This window comes from Eschrichtius robustus, chromosome 2, assembly GCF_028021215.1.
Source record: "Eschrichtius robustus isolate mEscRob2 chromosome 2, mEscRob2.pri, whole genome shotgun sequence".
Taxonomy (NCBI): domain Eukaryota; kingdom Metazoa; phylum Chordata; class Mammalia; order Artiodactyla; family Eschrichtiidae; genus Eschrichtius; species Eschrichtius robustus.
In genome coordinates this window covers 119,533,240-119,552,709 of record NC_090825.1, presented here as the reverse complement: position 1 = coordinate 119,552,709, position 19,470 = coordinate 119,533,240, and the positions used below count along the sequence as shown (strand labels likewise).

The 19,470-nt window shown below is 44.4% G+C and overlaps 1 protein-coding gene across 1 annotated transcript in view; it reads right to left on the bottom strand.

The window, feature by feature from the left end:
• ARHGAP26 (Rho GTPase activating protein 26) overlaps positions 1 to 13,933 on the bottom strand; it is a 474,900-nt gene extending 460,967 nt beyond the window's left edge. The window contains exon 1 of the mRNA XM_068536090.1: positions 13,780 to 13,933. Within this exon, the coding sequence (XP_068392191.1) occupies positions 13,780 to 13,933 (154 nt within the window). The remainder of the gene's footprint in view (positions 1 to 13,779) is intronic.
• Between the last annotated feature and the right edge of the window lie 5,537 nt (positions 13,934 to 19,470).

The window sequence follows — 19,470 nt, the reverse complement described above, 5'->3', positions numbered from 1 at the left end:
GCATTTCAATGGACAGCTAAGGTAGAGAACCACTGCCTGGACCTCTAATAGCATCTGGTGAAACCCAAACCTACAGCAGTACCCCCATCTCTCTCCAGAGCACCTGACCTGTGCTTCCCACCACCTGGTAGGTGTCTCCACCTGTAGGTCCCATGGAAACAACTCAGCAAGGACACTTAACCCTGTATCCCCCATCACACACCGCGGTTCTTCTCCTGGGGTGCACAGTTCAGCCAGTGCCTCAAGCCCTAAGACAGAAACCCTGGGGACACCCCTGCTCCTCCCTCCTCTGTCCACTGTTGACTATGTTCTCCTCTTCAGCCACACCAGCAGGTCTCCCATGGAAAGTGCCATGGAATCTTGATTTCTCCTCTATAACTTACAGGCGTTTGTTTGAATATTCAAATAACGATTCCATTGAGCAAAACAGATTTTCAGTAAAGTGTAGTCCCTGCCACTTGCTCTGCATACTCCCTGGCACACTGCCGCCTACCCTGACACCTGTACCTTAGTCTGAGAAGCACATCTTTGCCCTTCCCTCCTCTCCCCTCCCGGCATGATGGCCACATGATGTCCGTTCTCTCACACACTTCTGCTTCAGGACAGTGCAAAGCAGAGTGGAGCTCAAATCACTGGTAAAATATAGGACTATTTTAGATGACACAATGACAAATATTTTTCAATTTAATGATTATGATTCAATGACTATTTAAAGATATTCTAGAAAAAAATATATTGCTAACCACATCAAACCTATGATTTCAGAATGCTATAAAGTTCCCTTTTGAAATAAACATAATTTTTAATGAGTAGACTTTTTCAAAATAAATACATGTGGTAAAGGTGGGGCAGAAATAACCTAGGTGGTTTTAAAAGACTGATGGTCAGGAACACTGCTTCCTTGGACTTGATGTCTTCACTTGTCTCTCCCCAAGTTCTCTGATCCCTCCCCCAGAGACCCTTTTAAACTGATAGGAATCATTGTACTGTGGACTGTCTGTTCTTCCCTGGCCTCCTGAAGAGCAGGGACTATGCCCGCCCTGTCCCAGAACTCCACTACCAGGAGCCTTCCACCCCAACGTGAGCAGTCCCAGGCACTGGAATAGAGACCTCAGCCAACACGTGCCTTCCATCAGGGGAAGTGCTAAGCTCTGCCGAAGAGGCAGCCAGAAGAGACAAGTTGGACAAAAGCGCCCAGCTCCCTCGCCACTCCCCAGAGAAGCTTCGCAGCCAGACAAGGTGTGCCTACTGGCCCAAAGTCACGGTCTCCGGTCACCAAAGGTGGGAGACTGCCCTCCTTTACACCTCCCAAACTTCCGAAATAATGCGCCCACTGCACAAAGATAAAAACTCAACAGCACCCTCACTAGAACCACAAACAAGCTCTCTGGCGCCCCGCATGCAAGTGATCCCCAGTCCAGCTCTGTCTCATTTTAGGGAATGACTTTGTTGTGACTTCTGATCCCAGAATGAACAGTACCCACAAACTGGGGAGTAGGAAATGGAGAACATTTTAAGTGTTGTTTTATTACAGATGCCACCCTATAATAAACCAAATAGTGAGTTTCCTTTCTACTCTAAAATGTGATTTATAAAATTCAGTTCACTCAGAGCTTTTCAGAAACACTCCTATGAGATATTCATTGAAATGAAAAATGTACATACCCTCTGGCCCAGCAGTTCCATTTCTAGAATGCATCCTACAGATCTACTCACTCATATGCCCATGACAGGTACCAGGAGGTTCACAGCGGCATTGCTTATAATGGTAAAAGGTTGGAAATCATCTAAATGTCTATTATTTGGGGACTGATTAAATAAACTATGTTATGTCCATACAGTGCAATACAATGCAATGCTAAAAATGAATTTGCTCTATACGTACCAATGCTAAATAATATTCAAAATACATTAAAATCGTGCAAAATGCAAAAATATGCAAAACAGTGCATATGGTATGCTACTGGAGAAATATATAAATCTGTATTTGCTGGCACATGCATAAATTATATCTGAAAAATATTCAAGAATGGGTAAAATGTTGCCTGCCGTAGAACAACTAACGATTTGGAGACAGGAGAAATTTGAGGATGCTCACATTCCTTCTTGTCCCCTCTAAATTGTGTACTATTTATAGGTATTACTTACTGACATAAACTTTTTTTTTTTTAATTTTATTTATTTATTTATTTATGGCTGTGTTGGGTCTTTGTTTCTGTGCGAGGGCTTTCTCTAGTTGCGGCAAGTGGGGGCCACTCTTCATCGCGGTGCGCAGGCCTCTCACTATCGCGGCCTCTCTTGTTGCGGAGCACAGGCTCCAGAAGCGCAGGCTCAGTAATTGTGGCTCACGGGCCCAGTTGCTCCGCGGCATGTGGGATCTTCCCAGACCAGGGCCCGAACCCGTGTCCCCTGTATTGGCAGGCAGACTCTCAACCACTGCGCCACCAGGGAAGCCCTGACATAAACTTTTGAAAAAGAAACATAGGTATAAATTAAAATAAAAATGTTTTTTTAATTTTATTTCATTTGCTCAACTGATAATCATCTTCTACACCTGACCCACAAGCGTAATAGTGAGATATGCAGTCAGGAATCTGTTACAGTTTGGGTCCTATCTGCTTGACAGTCTCTATGGCACAGAAACAGCCTCAAGTTCAACTCAATCTGCCTGGAAATCTATCTAAAGTCTCATGGGAGAAGCCAGTTCATATTTTCAAAGTGTTCAAATCAGCCTGGAATAAACTTAAAAGCACATTTGATAGCAAGATCAGATGAGCTTTGAAACCTACCTGTGGTGTTTTTACAAACCATGTAAAATGGGGTTTATCTTGGCTCTTCCTGCGTGGCAACAGCAGGAGTCAAACCTTAGCTACTGGCTTGGCCCAGAGAAGCCAGCCAGTTAACAAGATTTGATCCAGAATTCCCAAGCCCCTCAACCTTTTGTCCATCTGGCAAAGAAAACACACACACACACACACACACACACACACACACACACACACACAGACCCCCCCCCCCAGCCCCAGGAATCTCCTCTTTCTAAATATAGTAAGCACTGCCCAGTCTCCAAGCTCACCCTCTGTAGCATTCTGTGCCTTCCAACAGAGGTGAAATGAGCCAGATATAAACACACCGTGACAGCTTCTGGCCCACACTGCCAAGCTGTTTTCCTTACTATTTCCTCTCTTTCTCCATTCTGGGTTTCTACAAAAATGTGTAAACCCCAGTGACTATAATTTGTAAATATTCCTCTGGCCACTAAGGCTGTTTTCCTCACCCTACCAAATGTGATTTCCCTGAAATTTGAGGTCAGAATAGCCTATTATATATGGGCAAAGCCACATCCCATCTCCCATTTTATCTGTAAGAACTTGCAGCTCAGAAAGGATTTCGGACAGGTCCAAGGCTAATTAGGACACAGCCAATTAATTGTAATCTCTCTCTCTCTCTCTCCCCCCGCCCCCACCCCGGTTCCTTTAGAATCCGTGTCAGTGCCTAACAGAAGGGCTTGTGCTGTTAAGGATGCTTCCAATTTAAGCAAAAGGTTAAGCTTCAGAAACATAATCTAACAACACACTCAAAACAGTGCCAGAAAAATACCAACTGGCTACAGGGATGCAAGGACCTAAACAGTCGATGTCAAAGAGCTTTAAAAAATGGAGGCTGGCAACAACTCCACTTTAAGGAATCTATCCCATGGAACTCCTGGGACCCACACACAAAGGTGGGTGTGCAAATAATCACTGCAGCACCTTCTATGCTGAGGCAATCCATATATCCCTCAACAGGAGACGGGGTAAATAAGCCATGGTATCTCCACATAGCAGAGCTCTCTGCAGGCATTAAAAAGAATACACTGTGTATGTGTACTGACATGGAAGATCTCTAAAACAGTGTACTGACATGGAAGATCTCTAAAAGAGAGTCTCAACCAGAAAAGCAAAACACAGAATAATTCATATCCTATAACCCCACCTATGAAAAAAACAAATATGCACAGAAAACGGACAAGAAAAAAAGCACACCAGTGGTTAACTCAGCCAAGTGGGTGCTTTACTCTGTATAGTTCCACACTCTGTGATTCTTTTATGAGAACGTATTCGTGAACTGCGTACATGAATTTTTTTGTCTTTGTACTGTAAGATTAGGTCATCCATTAATACTGTTAATTTTACCCCCAAACCTAATCCTTCCCAAGTCATCTTTATTTCAGAAAATAGCGCCATCATTCACATAATTGCTCCAGCTAAAAACATTTGAATCATTCTTTTTTTTTTTTTTAAAGATTTTTTGATGTGGACCATTTTTAAAGTCTTTATTGAATTTGTTACAATATTGCTTCTGTTTTATGTTTTGGTTTTTTGGCCCTGAGGCATGTGAGATCTTAGCTCCCCAACCAAGGATCGAACCCACACCCCCTGCATTAGAAGGCGAAGTATTAACCACTAGACTGCCGGGGAAGTCCCTAATCATTCTTGACTTTTATTCTCAAAGCCCAAATCCAATCAAATAGCAAATCTGTGGGCTCTACTTCCAAAAACACCCAGAATCTGACCACCATCTCCAGTGCTGCCACCCTAGCCCAAGGTGCCATTGCCTCTTACTTCACCTATTATAACAGCCTTCTAACAGCTCTCCTTGCCTCCATTCTTGCCCCACTAAATTATTCTCCACACAGTGGCCCCCATAATCTCTTAAAAACACAAGCAGGATGATGTCACAACCTCCTCCTGGCTTCCCATCACACTTAGAATGAAACCCAAAGTCCTTTCTGGGACTCAAGACCTCTAGGACCTGGTTCCCGACCTGTCTCCCTGTTCATTTGCCATCACTCTGCTCCAGCGACACGGGCCTCCCTGCTAGTCCTCAGACACCCCATGATCTCTCCCACCTCACGAATTCTGCACCTGTTACCACCACCTTAAAAGCCCTTACTCTAGGCTAGGGCTTGGAGGACACAGTAAGAGTGGAGCAAAGCTCCATATTTGAAAGGAAAGCCTTCCTCTGGTGGCCTAAGATATATAATTTGGAACATACTGGGTTATAATCTTAAAAATTGAAACTAGGGCCAGTCAGAAATTTAATCTAGAAAATCCACTTTGTTAGCTTCATACCGGCATCCCTCCTTTGGCTAACTTTTAAAAATGCAATGGCCTAAACAGGGTAGCAAAGTCACCTTCATGAATTGCTTTCCCCAATAGCTTGGTGGTGATAACGGTTCCTCCCTGACCCATTCTCATGTTGTCAATTCCTGGGGTTTGTGATCATTAGCTTACACTGGCCAGCACTAGGAAGTTCAGCCTGAGGCCTCTGCCCAGAGGGATGCTGGCTGGCCTAGCTGGAGCAGAGATCTGAACCACAGCCGTGTCAGAATCACCTTCCAAGCCCTGGGATGTGAAACTGATCAGTCAAGTGCATCTGAGGTTGAAGCAAATGGAAGCAGAAAGTCCCCAAATGAGGGCAAATGGAGAAAATCTACCGAGTGGAGTGGTGTTCACTTAATCATCAAAAGTTTTATGGGACAAAAGAAAAAAAAAGTTGTATGGGACAAAGTAAAAGGATAAAAAAAAAAAAAAATCCAAGGTATAAAATAGTGCCCAACAAAAAGATCTGAATAGACATGTCAGCAAAGAAAATGCACCAATGGCCCTTAATCATATGAAAAGATGCTCATCATCGTTAGTCATCGTGGAAATGCAAATTAAAACCAAGAGATAAAAAAAAAAAAAAAAAAAAAACCCAAGAGATATCACTTCACACTCACTAGGATGGCTACAATCAAAAAGACAGACAGTAACAAGTACTGGTGATGATGTGGAGAGATTGAAACCCTCAGACGATCCTGGTGGGAATTTAAAAGGATGCCTCTGCTGCAGAAAACAGTTCGGCAGGTTTTCTAAAAAATTAAACATAAGTTTATCCATACATCCTAGCAATTCTACTCCTAGGTAGGAAATGAAATAAGAAATGAAAACACATGTCCGCACAAAGACATGTATTTCAAGGGTTGAAATTATTCTGCATTATACTGTAATGGCCAACACACGTTATTATACGTTTGTCAAAACTCATAGACTGTACAACACAAAGAGTGAACCCTAATGTAAACAATGGACTTTAGTTATAACACTATATCACTTTTGTAACAAACGTACCACCTGAGAGGAAAGGGTGTGAGGGACTCTGGGAACTCTCTATACATTCCACTCAATTGTTCTATAAACCTAAAACGTCTCTAAAAAATAAAGTCTATTAATTATACTTTTTTAAAAAGGAGGGAGGGGAGAACTTAAGCCTCAATCAGTGGGCTGAGCGCAACAGATTAGATGCAATTTATTCAATCCAATTGAGAACAGAATAATTGGATTAAAGCGGAAGGACTTTTTTTAAAGCCAGTATTATATAAAAACTACAAAGTCTTGTTTGGATATAATTTGCCGTTGTTTATATTTGTATAAGAAATACTCCAAATGTCAGTACTGCAAATTACCACCGTTTACAAATAATTAGGAAATGCCTTTTTTTTTCTTTTATTTGAAAGGTGCTAAAGCAAAGGAGCTGAGAAAAAACTTTTTGCTACCTAACTCCATAAGCATTTGTTCCATTAGGATTTTGTGAGTAATATAATTACTCCTAAACAAAGCAGGTTGGCACTGAACAGCCTTTGGGAATTTATACCATTAATGAAGGACTCACCTCACTACTGTAAAAAAGCCTATACCAAGTCCTAAAGAAGTATAAAAGGGTGACATGCTCTAAGCACACAACTCTTGATGTTGATTTTTTTTTTACTCTTGTTTTAATGAGCAAAGAGGATGAACTATTTATCTTAACAAATCAGACTCAAGAACAAGTTTTTGGCCTCCATGTTCAATGCTTTATTACCCAGTTAAAAGAGAATAACTTTCAGTTATAAAATAAATAAGTCATGGGATGTGATGTACAGCATGGTGACTATAGTTAATAGTACTATAATTGTATATTTGAAAGCTGCTAAGAGAGTAGATCTTAAAAGTTCTCATCACAAGAACAAAGATTCGTAATTATGTATGGTGACAGATGTTAACTAGACATACTGTGGCGATAATTTCATATTATATACAAATAGCGAATCACTATGTTGTACACCTAACACTAAAAAATGTTCTGTGTCAATTATATCTCAATTTTTACATTTTTTAATTAAAAAAGTAAATGAATGCTAGGAAAGTATGCATTTTCTAAAAAATATTAAAAAAGAGAGGGGCTTCCCTGGTGGCACAGTGGTTGAGAGTCTGCCTGCTAATGCAGGGGACACGGGTTCGAGCCCTGGTCTGGGAAGATCTCACATGCCGCGGAGCAACTAGGCCCGTGAGCCACAACTACTGAGCCTGCGCGTCTGGAGCCTGTGCTCCGCAACAGGAGAGGCCGCGATAGTGAGAGGCCCGCGCACCGCGATGAGGAGTGGCCCCCACTTGCCGCAACTAGGGAAAGCCCTCGCACAGAAACGAAGACCCAACACAGCCATAAATTAATTAATTAATTAATTTTTTAAAAAAAGACATCACATGATACCACACGCCATGCCCATCACAGTGTCCCTATGTAAATACAAGGTTTGCCATGCTCTCTCCATCTGTTTAAAAAAAAAAAGAGACTCATTGGTAATCAGTGCTACCCCCAAAGAGCAACTCTACTGCTTCAAAAAGCCAAGAGATAATCAGACACCCTCATTTGTCTCACTAGCCTACAATGGCTCTTTAATCACATGATGAAGAGAGAAACACAAAACTTGAGAGCACAATACAGAATCTTAGCTATTCTTTGCTACTCAGGACTCAGAGTCTGAAAAACAACGGGGACAATATTCTCACTTAATCTAGCACCTGCTGCATGTTTCTTCTTTCTAGTGTCTAGATCTCCAAACAATTTGCATCTTCACTGCCAGCGTGTCTACTGAAGCACTGAAGGGTCATGTTCAAGAGAAGGCCCTGCAGTCCGTGGTCAGCTTCAAAACTTGGTTGCACAACTTCCTAGCTGTGTGACCTTAGACAAGTTACCCAAACTGTAACGTGCACACAAATAAGAGTATTCATCCCACCGGACAGTGGTATAAAGACTCACGAGACAATGTGTGCACTTAGCATAGGGCCGGGCCCTTGGTGAGTGTTCAATAAACAAGAGCTGCTGGCAAGGTTTCAGGTTTTCTGTTTGCTTGTTTGTTTGTTGAGGAAACTGACAGTGCCCCCAAGGTCTTACAGCGTATATGTGGTAGAGCTTGGACTAAACATCAGGTCTGCCTGATAACAGAGGCCTGGCTCCTTGCATTGCACTATGCTCCCCAGATCTGGGTCTCCTCAGGCTGCATATTATGGGCTCCAAGTTAACTCCTCCGAGTCCACTTCTTAAATGAACTCAATACTGATGTGTTCCCTATCTACATAAAAGGGCTGGAGCGATATATAAATGCACTCTTGGAAGGCATCTTGTGGAAGGACTGCTATAAAGAGAATGTTATGTCAATGCCCACTAGGATTACTAATGTCCAGAATACAGACCACTCTGAAATGTGGCGTTATCCGTGGAGATGAGTGGCTATCAACCCAGGACCAGAGAAGATTTCTGAAACATTTAAGACAGACATGCTTTTTCTGGAACACATCTGTCAGACTGGGCATTTAGATTATGTCAATTAATGACAGCTTGCACTATATAAGAATGTAGATATAATTTTTACTTTTTTTTTTTCTGTATTGTGAGTTTAGGGTCCCTATTGAGCCTCATGAATGCCCTCTAGCAGATATTATTAAAACTATTTAGATCTCATTCTTTTTTTTTCTTAAGTAATGCACTACCTAAATGTTCTTTCTTCATGCCTTAGCAAAAAATCTTATAAGTGTGATCTCACTTAAGTACATCAGACTTTTTATCTGTCTCTCCACCTAGGGTTCAAGTTCCAAAATACAGAATTTTGCTTTGTATATATAGTTATGACTACAGATTTATACAACCCTATTTTTGTTAAAAGATAAATGTCCGTTGAATTTAAGATTTGATTATTGACAGACAAATAGCAGTTAAAATTTATTGTTGTGGTTTTTGCTGGCATTTTTATAAAACTACTTATTTCTGTTAAAATTCTCCGTGGTTGCCTTGGAGATGTTATGCAGGTCAGAATTACTAACCTCCAAGAATACAATGAAAAAGGCATGAAAAGTCTCATGAAAACTATGGTCTCATAGTTTTTTTGTAAAAAAACAAAAAAGTGTCTTCCGGCAGGCTACCAACCCCAGAGTAAGGTTTTTTTCAGTATCACACACCCTGCCCCAACTTGACTGAAAAGCTCACTGACAGAAGGGGTTGGATCCTTGGTCTTGTTTTGGTAGTCTCCTCTGCATCCTTCAAAGTACCATGAACTAGAATGAATCCATCCCCTCCCCCTCATGAGACACCTGGGTTTTCCCTAGGACATGGTTCAGTCTTTGGGACTCCACCTCTACTTAAACCCCACTGAAGGAGAGCAGCTTATGGGTTCAAAGTTTCCCACCTGAAATTCCAATCAAGAAAACTGTGCCTCAAGATGCTCACCACCATCTAAGAGAAAACTATTAAAATTACATTTCTGATATCCAGAATAGGCAAATCCATAGAGACAGAAAACACATTAGTGGTCGACTAGGGCTGGAGGGCGGGAGGATGGGGAGGGAGGAGTTGGGAGCAAATGGTGGGGAATGACTGCTTATGGGAACAGGATTTCTTTTGGGGGCGATGAAAATGTTCTAAGACTGATTGTGGTGATAGCTGTACAGCTCTGCCAATGCACTAAAAACCGTTGAACTGGATGCTTTAAATGAGTGAACAGTATACTAAGGCAAATTATATCTCAATAAAGATATTCTAAAATGTGCATTCCTGCCCCACTCCTCCCACCTAAGACTATCAAAATAAGAGAACTCACTCTATCTCAGAAAGAAGTCAAACTTAAAGGGGGTATATCCCCAGCAGCAAGTCCATAAACCAACTCTGAAGGTAGAAAGAAACACAGTTCCTGAAAACCCACATCACCTCTCAAAACCAACAGCCTAATTCACTTTCAGTTCTGGGAAACCACATTTGGTTTGCTATCGAGTCCATGAGACAGCCAGACATGAAGTCCAGTGCATTCTGCAAGCTTTTCCTGCAAGGCAAAGGGAGGCAGCCAGCTCAGCCACTGGATGGGTGGGGGGGTAGAGGGGTTAATCTAGCAAGAAGATGGAAAATTTAAGCTACCAGAACGTTATTAGGAACAACAGATGTTGAGAGACTTTTTTTTTTTCTCTTTAACTTGTGGGGCTTTTTTTTGTCATAACCATGACTTTATACAAATAGGATTACCAGGCTTCTTCCCACCAGTGGTTAATACATACACAACTGTGTAAGTTACCAACAACTGGCATGAAGAAGGCATGGGCCTTACTCCTTGCATCCAAATCAAAAAATGTTCTTTTGGATGGACAATTCTGCTCTTAGTGACTCTTGCTCCGAGTCTTGACAACCCTGAATGCTGGAAGATAATAACAGCTACCATTAATTGAGCAATGCTATGCACCAGGCTTCAAGCTAAGTGCTTTCTTTACATACACTGTTTCATTTTGTGCTCACAGCAACGCTAGGAGGTCAGAGTGGCTACTCCCATTTTACACAGGAGGAGCTCAGGCTTAGTGACTCACCCAGAGTCAATCAGTAAGTGATGGTGTCAAGAATGGAACACAGAAAATCCTAAAACTCTTAATTCTACAAGTCTGAACTTCATCACTGGCCTCTATCATCTTTACAGAAAGAAAAAAGTACTAAAACACACAGAATCCTCTTGACTGAGACACAGATTAATCAAGGAAAGAGTGCCCACAGAAAAGGCCTGGACAAATCAGCACAGAAAAAAGTGACTCGGAGTCACCACATTAAACAAGAACTTTCTCCAAAAGCAGGATTTTTTGAAATGTAGGTCCCAAATTATTTTATTGCTTATCTTCCATGTGTCCAGCCCAGAGGTTTGAACTCCAGGGAAAGACTTCAAGGAGTTCATTTGTTTATCAGATTATCAAGGGGAATCAAGAGACAACAGACCTACACAACAGTTTTGCTGCAGAGTTAAGTGCACAGGCTCTGGAATCAGACAGCTTAGTTGCTGTGATGCCTTGGGCAGGTTACTAATCTCTCTGAGCGTCAGTTTCCTCATTCATAAAGTGGAAGTAGCAGGAATAATGATCTAGCTGAACTTCAGCAATCCCAGTTTTATTGTCTCAGATTAACACACAATGGAAACCTTAACCCAAAGATCTGTGAAAATTAATTACAAAATAAAACCATAAAATTTTAGAGCTGGAAAAGCCTATAAATCATCTAAACCAGTGTTACTTACACAATTATGTATTTATTTTTACGTATGTATTTTTTAAAACACTGGCTTTAAATTTACAGTAGTGATAAAGATGACCCAAAGAAAATGAATACACAAATACTAATATAGTGGTATACGATGCAAGAAGCACCTAATGACAACACAATGCCCGAAGTCTGGTAAATAGTAATCACCTCCACCCTTTTTAAGAGGTCACATGACCTGTTCAAGCAGTAGTAAGAATAGAAGAGTACAGTTAGTAGTAGAGCTGGATATTAAGAGATTAGAACACCTAGTTCTCCCCCAAGTTACAGAGCTGGTCCATTCCACTAGACAATTTGAATAACTCTTTAATTTTATCACTGCACTGTTTCCTCCTACCCAAAGAATTCTTACACGCCCTCCCCACTCCTCCAAAAAATAGTAGCAGGCAAATAAACTGCCAGTCACACAAATGCATCCTCCTCAAACTCAAGGCTGAGATACAAAATGCAAGTCCAAATTCCAACAGGCTTGGTCCAGGGGGTCCATTCTGGGCAAGAGGGATGGGGCAGAATTAAGAGCTCAGCATCAGCAGGAACTCCATCTCTGGCTCAGACCATGTGGAGGCTCAGAAACCGCCCTGCCGTTAGAGCAGTGCGGCTCTGGGCTAGTGATTTCTCCAAGTCTGTTTTCTCATTTGTAAAATGAGTAACAGTACATGAGATAATTTGTGGGTGAAGCAGTGCCTGGCATGGAGTAAGTCTTTACATCCACAGGGGCAGCAGAACTGTCACTACTACTTCAGTGCCTGGGGCAATATCTAACACACAGCAAGCACTCCAAATGTTTGCTGAATAAAGCAAAGGCCCAATTAAAGCCAGCCTGAGAGTCACTCAGGGTGACTCATGGGCCCAACCTATAAGTGGGCCCCTAAGTTACTCCAAACCAGGGTCACATATTCCAGAACCAACGATGGTCCTGGTCATTGACAAAACAAGAGTCTGTTCATATGCTTCAGGTCACAGCCTCCAGCAGAGACCCTGCCTCTGAGGAGCCTTATCACATCAAAGTTCCATGTTTATTTCACCCCAAAACACTGGCACTTGCTGCCCTGGGGCTCCACTGTCTCCCTCTTCATTTTTAGAAGCAACAGGCTCACAAAATGACACCTCAGGCACTTGACTTTACATCTCCTTTATAGAGGCTTGGGGACAATTCTCACAGCTAGGGCCCCACTCTGCCAATGCAAGCTTTATTAGCTGAAAGATACCACCTATGAAGAAATCCATCACAGTGGAAGGAAAAGTCAAAGACAATTCCACTGTCTGCCTTTTTTCCCGATTCTCAAAACTAAAAGATGGACCAAACTATTTTTAAATGGGTAGACTGAAAAGGCACCCATAAAAAGATCTCAACAATCCAAGGCGCTCTTCCCTAGAGCACTCCTGTTTGGCCAGGAGACATTCCCTTGCTCTGCAGAAGACAAGGCAAATCATACACAGAATGCAAAACTCATTTCTCCCCTGCCAAAGGGAAATTTGCAAAAATTGTTTTACAAAAGGTTTGAGGATCTATGAGTTTAAACTTCTCCTTTCTGAGTGAGGACCGAGGACATTCCTTCTCAGACTTCTGAGTTTTCAAGGATATTGGGAGAGGTAAAAAGGGAAGCGAGGGAGCGGGAGAGGGAGAGGATATGTTCGTTCTATTTTTAAACCCTCGCCCACAGTTTAGAGTAAAGGAACACTCTGATTCTGTACTCCCACCCCTACCACCTTCTGCTAAACACAAGAATCAGAACCTGCACACGTACATGGCCCTGATTCTAGATCTGGGGGGTACAGGATGCCAATACTCCAGAGAATCGCGAGCTGACCGACCATCCCACCCAGCCCTTCTCTGGGCAGCGGCTGTGCCTTTCGGAGAGCCCGGCGGCCCTGAGCAGGCTGGCACTGCGCCCAGGGAGCGAAGCAGGCACAACCCGCCTTTTTCCGAGGGGAGGCAGCGCCCCCTTGGCGGGGCCCGCTCCATTCCCAAGGCTGGGCACCCAGGGGTGAGCAACTCTTCCCCAAGGGAGCGGGAGTCGTGGACGCGAAGGGGCTTCCCAACAGGCTGCGGCGCACCAGGCACTCCAGTCCCACTCCCAGGACACCTGTGTGCCGCGCACGCCCGCCCGCGGCGCCCCGGAGCGCCACTCGCGCTCGCTCTCCTCCCAGCTACCCCGGAACGCAAACGGCCGGACGACGGATCTTTTCCCTCACCGTCTTCTTGCTAGTTCGCCCATTTTACGTATCCTTCCCGCCCCACTACAAGCATCTACACCCGTCCCTCAGCGCCCGGGGGCAGAAAACCAGCCGGACACGCGACCCCCAGGGCTGAGCGCCTCCCGACGGCCCCTCCCGCCCCGGAACTCCGTCCCCGCCAGGCTCGGGGGCACTCACTCTTGAGCGCGCTGACGAGTGACTTCCCGTCCTTGATGAGCTCCTTGATGAATTTGTTGGTCTTGTCCAGCTCCGCTTCGTGTGACTTGAGCGTCTCTCGGAAGTGCGGGCTGTCGAGACAGCAGTCGCTGAATTCGAGCGCGGGCAGCCCCATGGTGTCTGCGGCGCCCAGCCGGGGGGCGCGGCTCCCCCGGGGCCCCGGCGGCCCGCAGCCCCGAGCACGCACGCGGCGGGACCCCGGCCGGCACCCGCGACGGCCGCCGGCTCCACAGGTGTGGCGCCGGCTAGCCCTGCGCGCGGTGTCCGCGGGCGCGCACGACTTCCGAACCGAGCCGGGACCCGAACGAAGGGCGGCGGCTCCAGCGGCGTGCAACCGAGCGACCGGGGAGCAGGAAGCGCAGCGGCGGACCCGCAGCGGCGCCGGGAAGGGAACGAGCAGTCGAGCGAGTGCAGCCGCCTCCTCCCCGCCTCCTTCGCCTGTTCGCTCTCCAGCAGCCTCGAGCGCCCTCTCACAGCAGTCTGGGCCGCTCCGCCGGCGTTCAGGCCGGACTAACCTGCTAGCAATGACCTAATCCCAGCCGAGCCAATCAGAGCCCCGCCTCAGCCCGACCCCCGGGCCTCTCGGGTACGCCCGGCCCTTCCGTGGCCATGACCCAATCAGAGGGGTCCGGAGGCGGGGTCTGGGCCAGAGGGCGGGGCCCACGCCACTGCCTAGGTCTGCAGCACAAGCTCCGCCCGCACCCGCCCGCGCGGTGTTGCAGACCCGGAGCCCCGAGCGTTGAGCGCTGCGGCATGCCCCGTACCTTGCCGGCTCGCATCCGAGATGGTGCGTCTGAAGGTCTGGGGAGCGGAAGAGCCTAGATGTGCTGGACATGAAAAATCTGGGAATTTAGGGCTGCAGTCCCCCTCACACTTCGGGCAATCGAGCTTGCACTCAAAATGCAGCCCCCTGCCCCAGAGGAACCCCGAGCGCACCAAGCGACCACATCGCCCCTAGGAACAAGCTCCTTCTTCCAGTCGAGCAGAAAAGATTTGCATCTTAAAATTACCAGCTTTTCTTGCCTGCAGTCTTCCCGCCCCCTACAGTCCTGCCCCCTCACGGCCACTCCTGCTCAAAACCCGCCCACGGCTGCTCTCAGCCGAAGGATCTAACATCCTTACGAGAATTTCAGCCGCCTGTTGTTTCACTGCTGGGCACCTAACACAATTTTACATAATTGCGTCCACTGCCTGTCGTCCTTTGCTGCACCGTGAGCTTCAAGAACACGAGCCACCGCAGTTTTCTTGTGCGCTGCGGCATCCCTAACACCTAGAACAGTGGCCGGCATCTAATAACAGATATTGAGCGCTTACCGTGTGCTACGTGTGCTATGGCGATTGATAAATATTTGTGGAATAAATGAATGGATCCTTTCCCGTGTCCCTCTCCACCTCCTACCCCACCCCCACCCCCAGTGCGTTGCCCTGTAGCCCTTTGATTCCACCACAGGAATCAATCCAGGCAGCTCACGCACTGCACTTGCCAGGCTGGATCCCACAGTGTCTAGTGCTGAACTGTGAACTCCTAGAGGACAGGGACTGTCTTGGAATAAACTATTTGTTATGTCTAGGAACTAGCAGCCCTCCAGTTAGGTGGTTTTGTGTGTGTGTGTGTGTGTGTGTGTGTGTGTGTGTTTTGTTGCTGTTGTTTTTCACATAGGTCTATGTTTAGGCACTAGGCTAGATGCTAGAGATGCAAAGATGAATAACACAAAATGAACCTGACTGCTACAGGTTAGTGGGAGAGACAAGCGACAAGCAATAGCAATGCTGCATGGTAAGTTAGGATAGAAGGCCTGGGTGCTCGGGAACGTGGAGAAGCGATTGCTAGCTCAAGGGGCCAGAGAAGGCATCGATGTCAAGGTACTGATTTATTAAATGCATAAATGAATGAATGTGATCTATTTGCCAGTTGTAGCTACAAATTCAGACTTGACAGCAGGCCCAAACAGCTATCAGATGGATAATTAAAACCCTGAAAATAGTTGTTCCTCACCTGCCAAGAATGAGAAAGATGTGGAATGGAAATCCCATGAAACTAAATCTGTTTAATGCAATATCTTGAGCACTTAAAAGTAGGTGTTCTGGCTCTTAAGTGATACATAACAAATCACACCAAAACTTAATGGATTAAAACAACTATGATCACTTTATTTTCTCTCATAATCTCTTTGGGTCAGGAATTTGGGAGAGAGCCTGGCTGGGTGATTCTGGCTTGGGGTCTCGCGTATGTTTGCAGTCATATGGTAACAGGAGCATCTCCCTCTCTTCGGTGGGCTCAGGACTTCACTGTGTGGTCTCTCAATGTGGTCTAGTTGAGTTTCCTCACCGCATGGCGGCCTCAGCACCCCAGTGTGAACGTCCCAGCTCACAAGAGGAAAGCTGAATCACCTTTTATGACCTAGCCTTGGAAGTCAAACACTTCTTCCACCTTCATTGGGTACAAGCAAGTCACAAGCCAAGATTTAAGGAGAGAGTAATTAGACTGTACCTCCAGATGGGGAAGTAAAAAGAAAGGGAGATATTAATGCAGCCATCTCTGAAAAAAACCAATCTGCCACTGCGGGCCTAGCACAAGGCAAAGTATTCAATAAATGTTAAATGAATGAAACAAAATGAGGTCCACAATTATTTATTTTTATTCTATTGAGGAATATTGGGCAAATGTGCATAAACATATACGTATTAGTAAGAATAATAAGAAATATTACCCATCATTTGTTAAGCTCTTAGTTTGTGCCAGACACTATGCTAAAATTATGTACATGCATTTAGTCCCTACAAGGTAAGACTGGTACTAGGATAATCCCCATTTTTCAGATGAGAAATTGAGGCCCAGAGTTGTAACTTGAACCAGGTTACCTAGCTAAGAAGAGTGTGTGGCACATACACATACACAAACATATACCTTAATATGCCTGTTTACAAGTGTGTAACTTCTTATGAATTTAATCCAGAATTTCCACAAAGACCTCCCACACTTTCTGCAATATTATCAGAAGGGAATCAGAATGTAGAAGTACTGAGTACAGAAACTGGCCCCTGGAAGATGCAGCTGTCTCTCTCTCCCTAGAAAATAAGCTCCATGAGATAGAGATTCTGTGTTCACTATACACCCCCAGCACCTAGGACAGCAAAGGGCACTTCAAAAATGCACAATGCCAAAGGGAGGGGCACCTGTTTAATAAGGAAGAAACAATGACTCATGTAACAACATAGGTTGTGGCCATGAATGCAAATAGAACAGAACAGTTAAGGCCCAGAAATCACTGTCATATGAAATAGAGAAATTATTTAGGCAAAATGATTTGGCCTACTTTCTTTGGATGAATATCTGAATTCCTTCAAATTAACCAGTTAGTTCAAATACTTCTAGTTTTGATATCAACGCATTTTAAATCCATATTATTTCTGCCTTCAATTGTCCAATTAACTTTTTTTTTTTTTTTTTTTTGGCTGCATTGGGTCTGCCTTGCTGTGCACGGGCTTTCTCTAGTTGTGGTGAGCAGGGGCTACTCTTCGTTGCGATGCATGGGCTTCTCATTGCGGTCACTTCTCTTGTCGCGGAGCACAGGCTCTAGGCGCGCGGGCTTCAGTAGTTGTGGCTCACAGGCTCTAGAGCACAGGGTCAGTAGTTGTGGCGCACGGGCTTAGTTGCTCCGCGGCATGTGGGATCTTCCCGGACCAGGGCTCGAACCCGTGTCCCCTGCCCTGCATTGGCAAGTGGATTCTTAACCACTGCGCCACCAGTGAAGCCCCTCCAATTAACTTTATATCTACCATACAATTACCTCCCATTTGTAGAAAACAGGAAAGCACTCTCACATATGTTATCTCCAAGCCCACACAATCGGAGGTGGGCAAGGGTCACTGGCTCATGATTCCTGAACACAAGCTAGAGAACGGAGCTGGTCTATGATGAAAGTTCATCAGTCCTCACGTAACTGAGGACCAGGGATAGTGTAGCTTCAGGGCAGCTTCTGGCAGTTTAGATGATGACATCAGTATAAGGTCTCTCTCTCCATCACTCCAGCTGACCGTCCTCTGTGATGCCTTCATTTTCAGTGGCTCTTTCTGCTTCTCCAAACTTACATCAAGTACTATTAAGCAGTAAGAGAGTTTTCTTTCCAAGAAGTCTAGCAGAAATTACAAGACTGAAACCAGAGGTGAAACAGCCCCACTCCTAACCCATAAAGCGTTGGGAGGAGTTGTTCCCGCAAAGGACAAGCCAAGTGCTGTTAACAGGAGAAGAGAGAATTAATTGCTGCTGAATAGGCAGAAGCAATAATATGCAGTACACCTGACCGGTCCCCCAACCCCCCTCAAAATGAGTGCTCCTTCTGCTACATTCTCCTGGTTTTGTAGTTCTAGTTAGCGTTTATTCATTCTTTTGTATAGTTGATACCATACGTCTCTCTACACATGACTTCACCTTTGTGTTCTTAATGGATAAGACATGAATTTTCCTATTTTAAAATACTGATTTGGGGGTAATGGAAAATCTATATCTCGATTGTGGTACATAGGCATCAACATTTTTCAAAATTCATGGCTGCATTTTATTGTATATAAACTGCACCTCAATAAAGTTGGTTTTAAAAAATGATGATGGTGGTGATGTTAACGATGATATTTACTAAGCTTTTGCTGTGTAGTAGGATTCATGCTAAGCACTTTACTGTATTTCCTCACTTAACCTTTAGTAGAATCCTGGGAAATAGGTACTGATACCCTTCATATTGGGTGGGCCATAAAGTGCCTTTGGTTTTTTAAGTAAAAATAAAAGACACATTTTTCATTTTCACCAAGAACTTTATTGAACAACGTATTCACTGTTTTGTTCCACTACCTTCTGCTATTTTTCGGGCAACTTCATAATTCCATCTTCCCCAAATTTTTTATCGTTCTGAGCAAAGAACTGTTCCAGGTGCCTTTTACAGTCTTCCAGGGAATTGAAATTTTTTCCATTAAGAGAATTTTGTAAAGATCGAAATAACTGGAAATCCAAAGGTGGTATGTCCAGTGAATACAACGGATGAATCAGAACTTCCCAGCCAATCTGTAACAGTTTTTGCCTGGTCATCAAAGAAACATGCAGTCTTGCGTTATCCTGATGGAAGATTATGCGTTTTTCTGTTGACTAATTCTGGACACTTTTCATCAAGTGCTGCTTTCAGTTGGTCTAATTGGGAGCAGTACTTGTTGGAATTAATGTTTGGTTTTCCAGAAAGAGCTCATAATAGAGGACTCCCTTCTAATCCCACCATATACACAACATCACCTTCTTTGGATGAAGACTGGCCTTTGGTGTGGTTGGTGGTGGTTCATTTCGCTTGCCCCACGATCTCTTCCATTCCACACTGTTGTACAGTATCCACTTTTCATCGCCCGTCACAATTTATTTTAAATATGGAACGTTTTCATTATGTTTCGGTAGAGAATCGCATGTGGAAGTATGGTCAAGAAGGTTTTTTTCACTTAACTTATGTAGAACCCAAACATCAAAGCGATTCACATAACCAAGCTGGTGCAGATGATTTTCAAAGCTTGATTTGGATATTTTGAGTATGTTGGCTATCTCCCGCATGGTACAACGTTGATTGTTCTCAATTATTGTTTCGATTTGATCACTATCAACTTCAACTGGTCAAC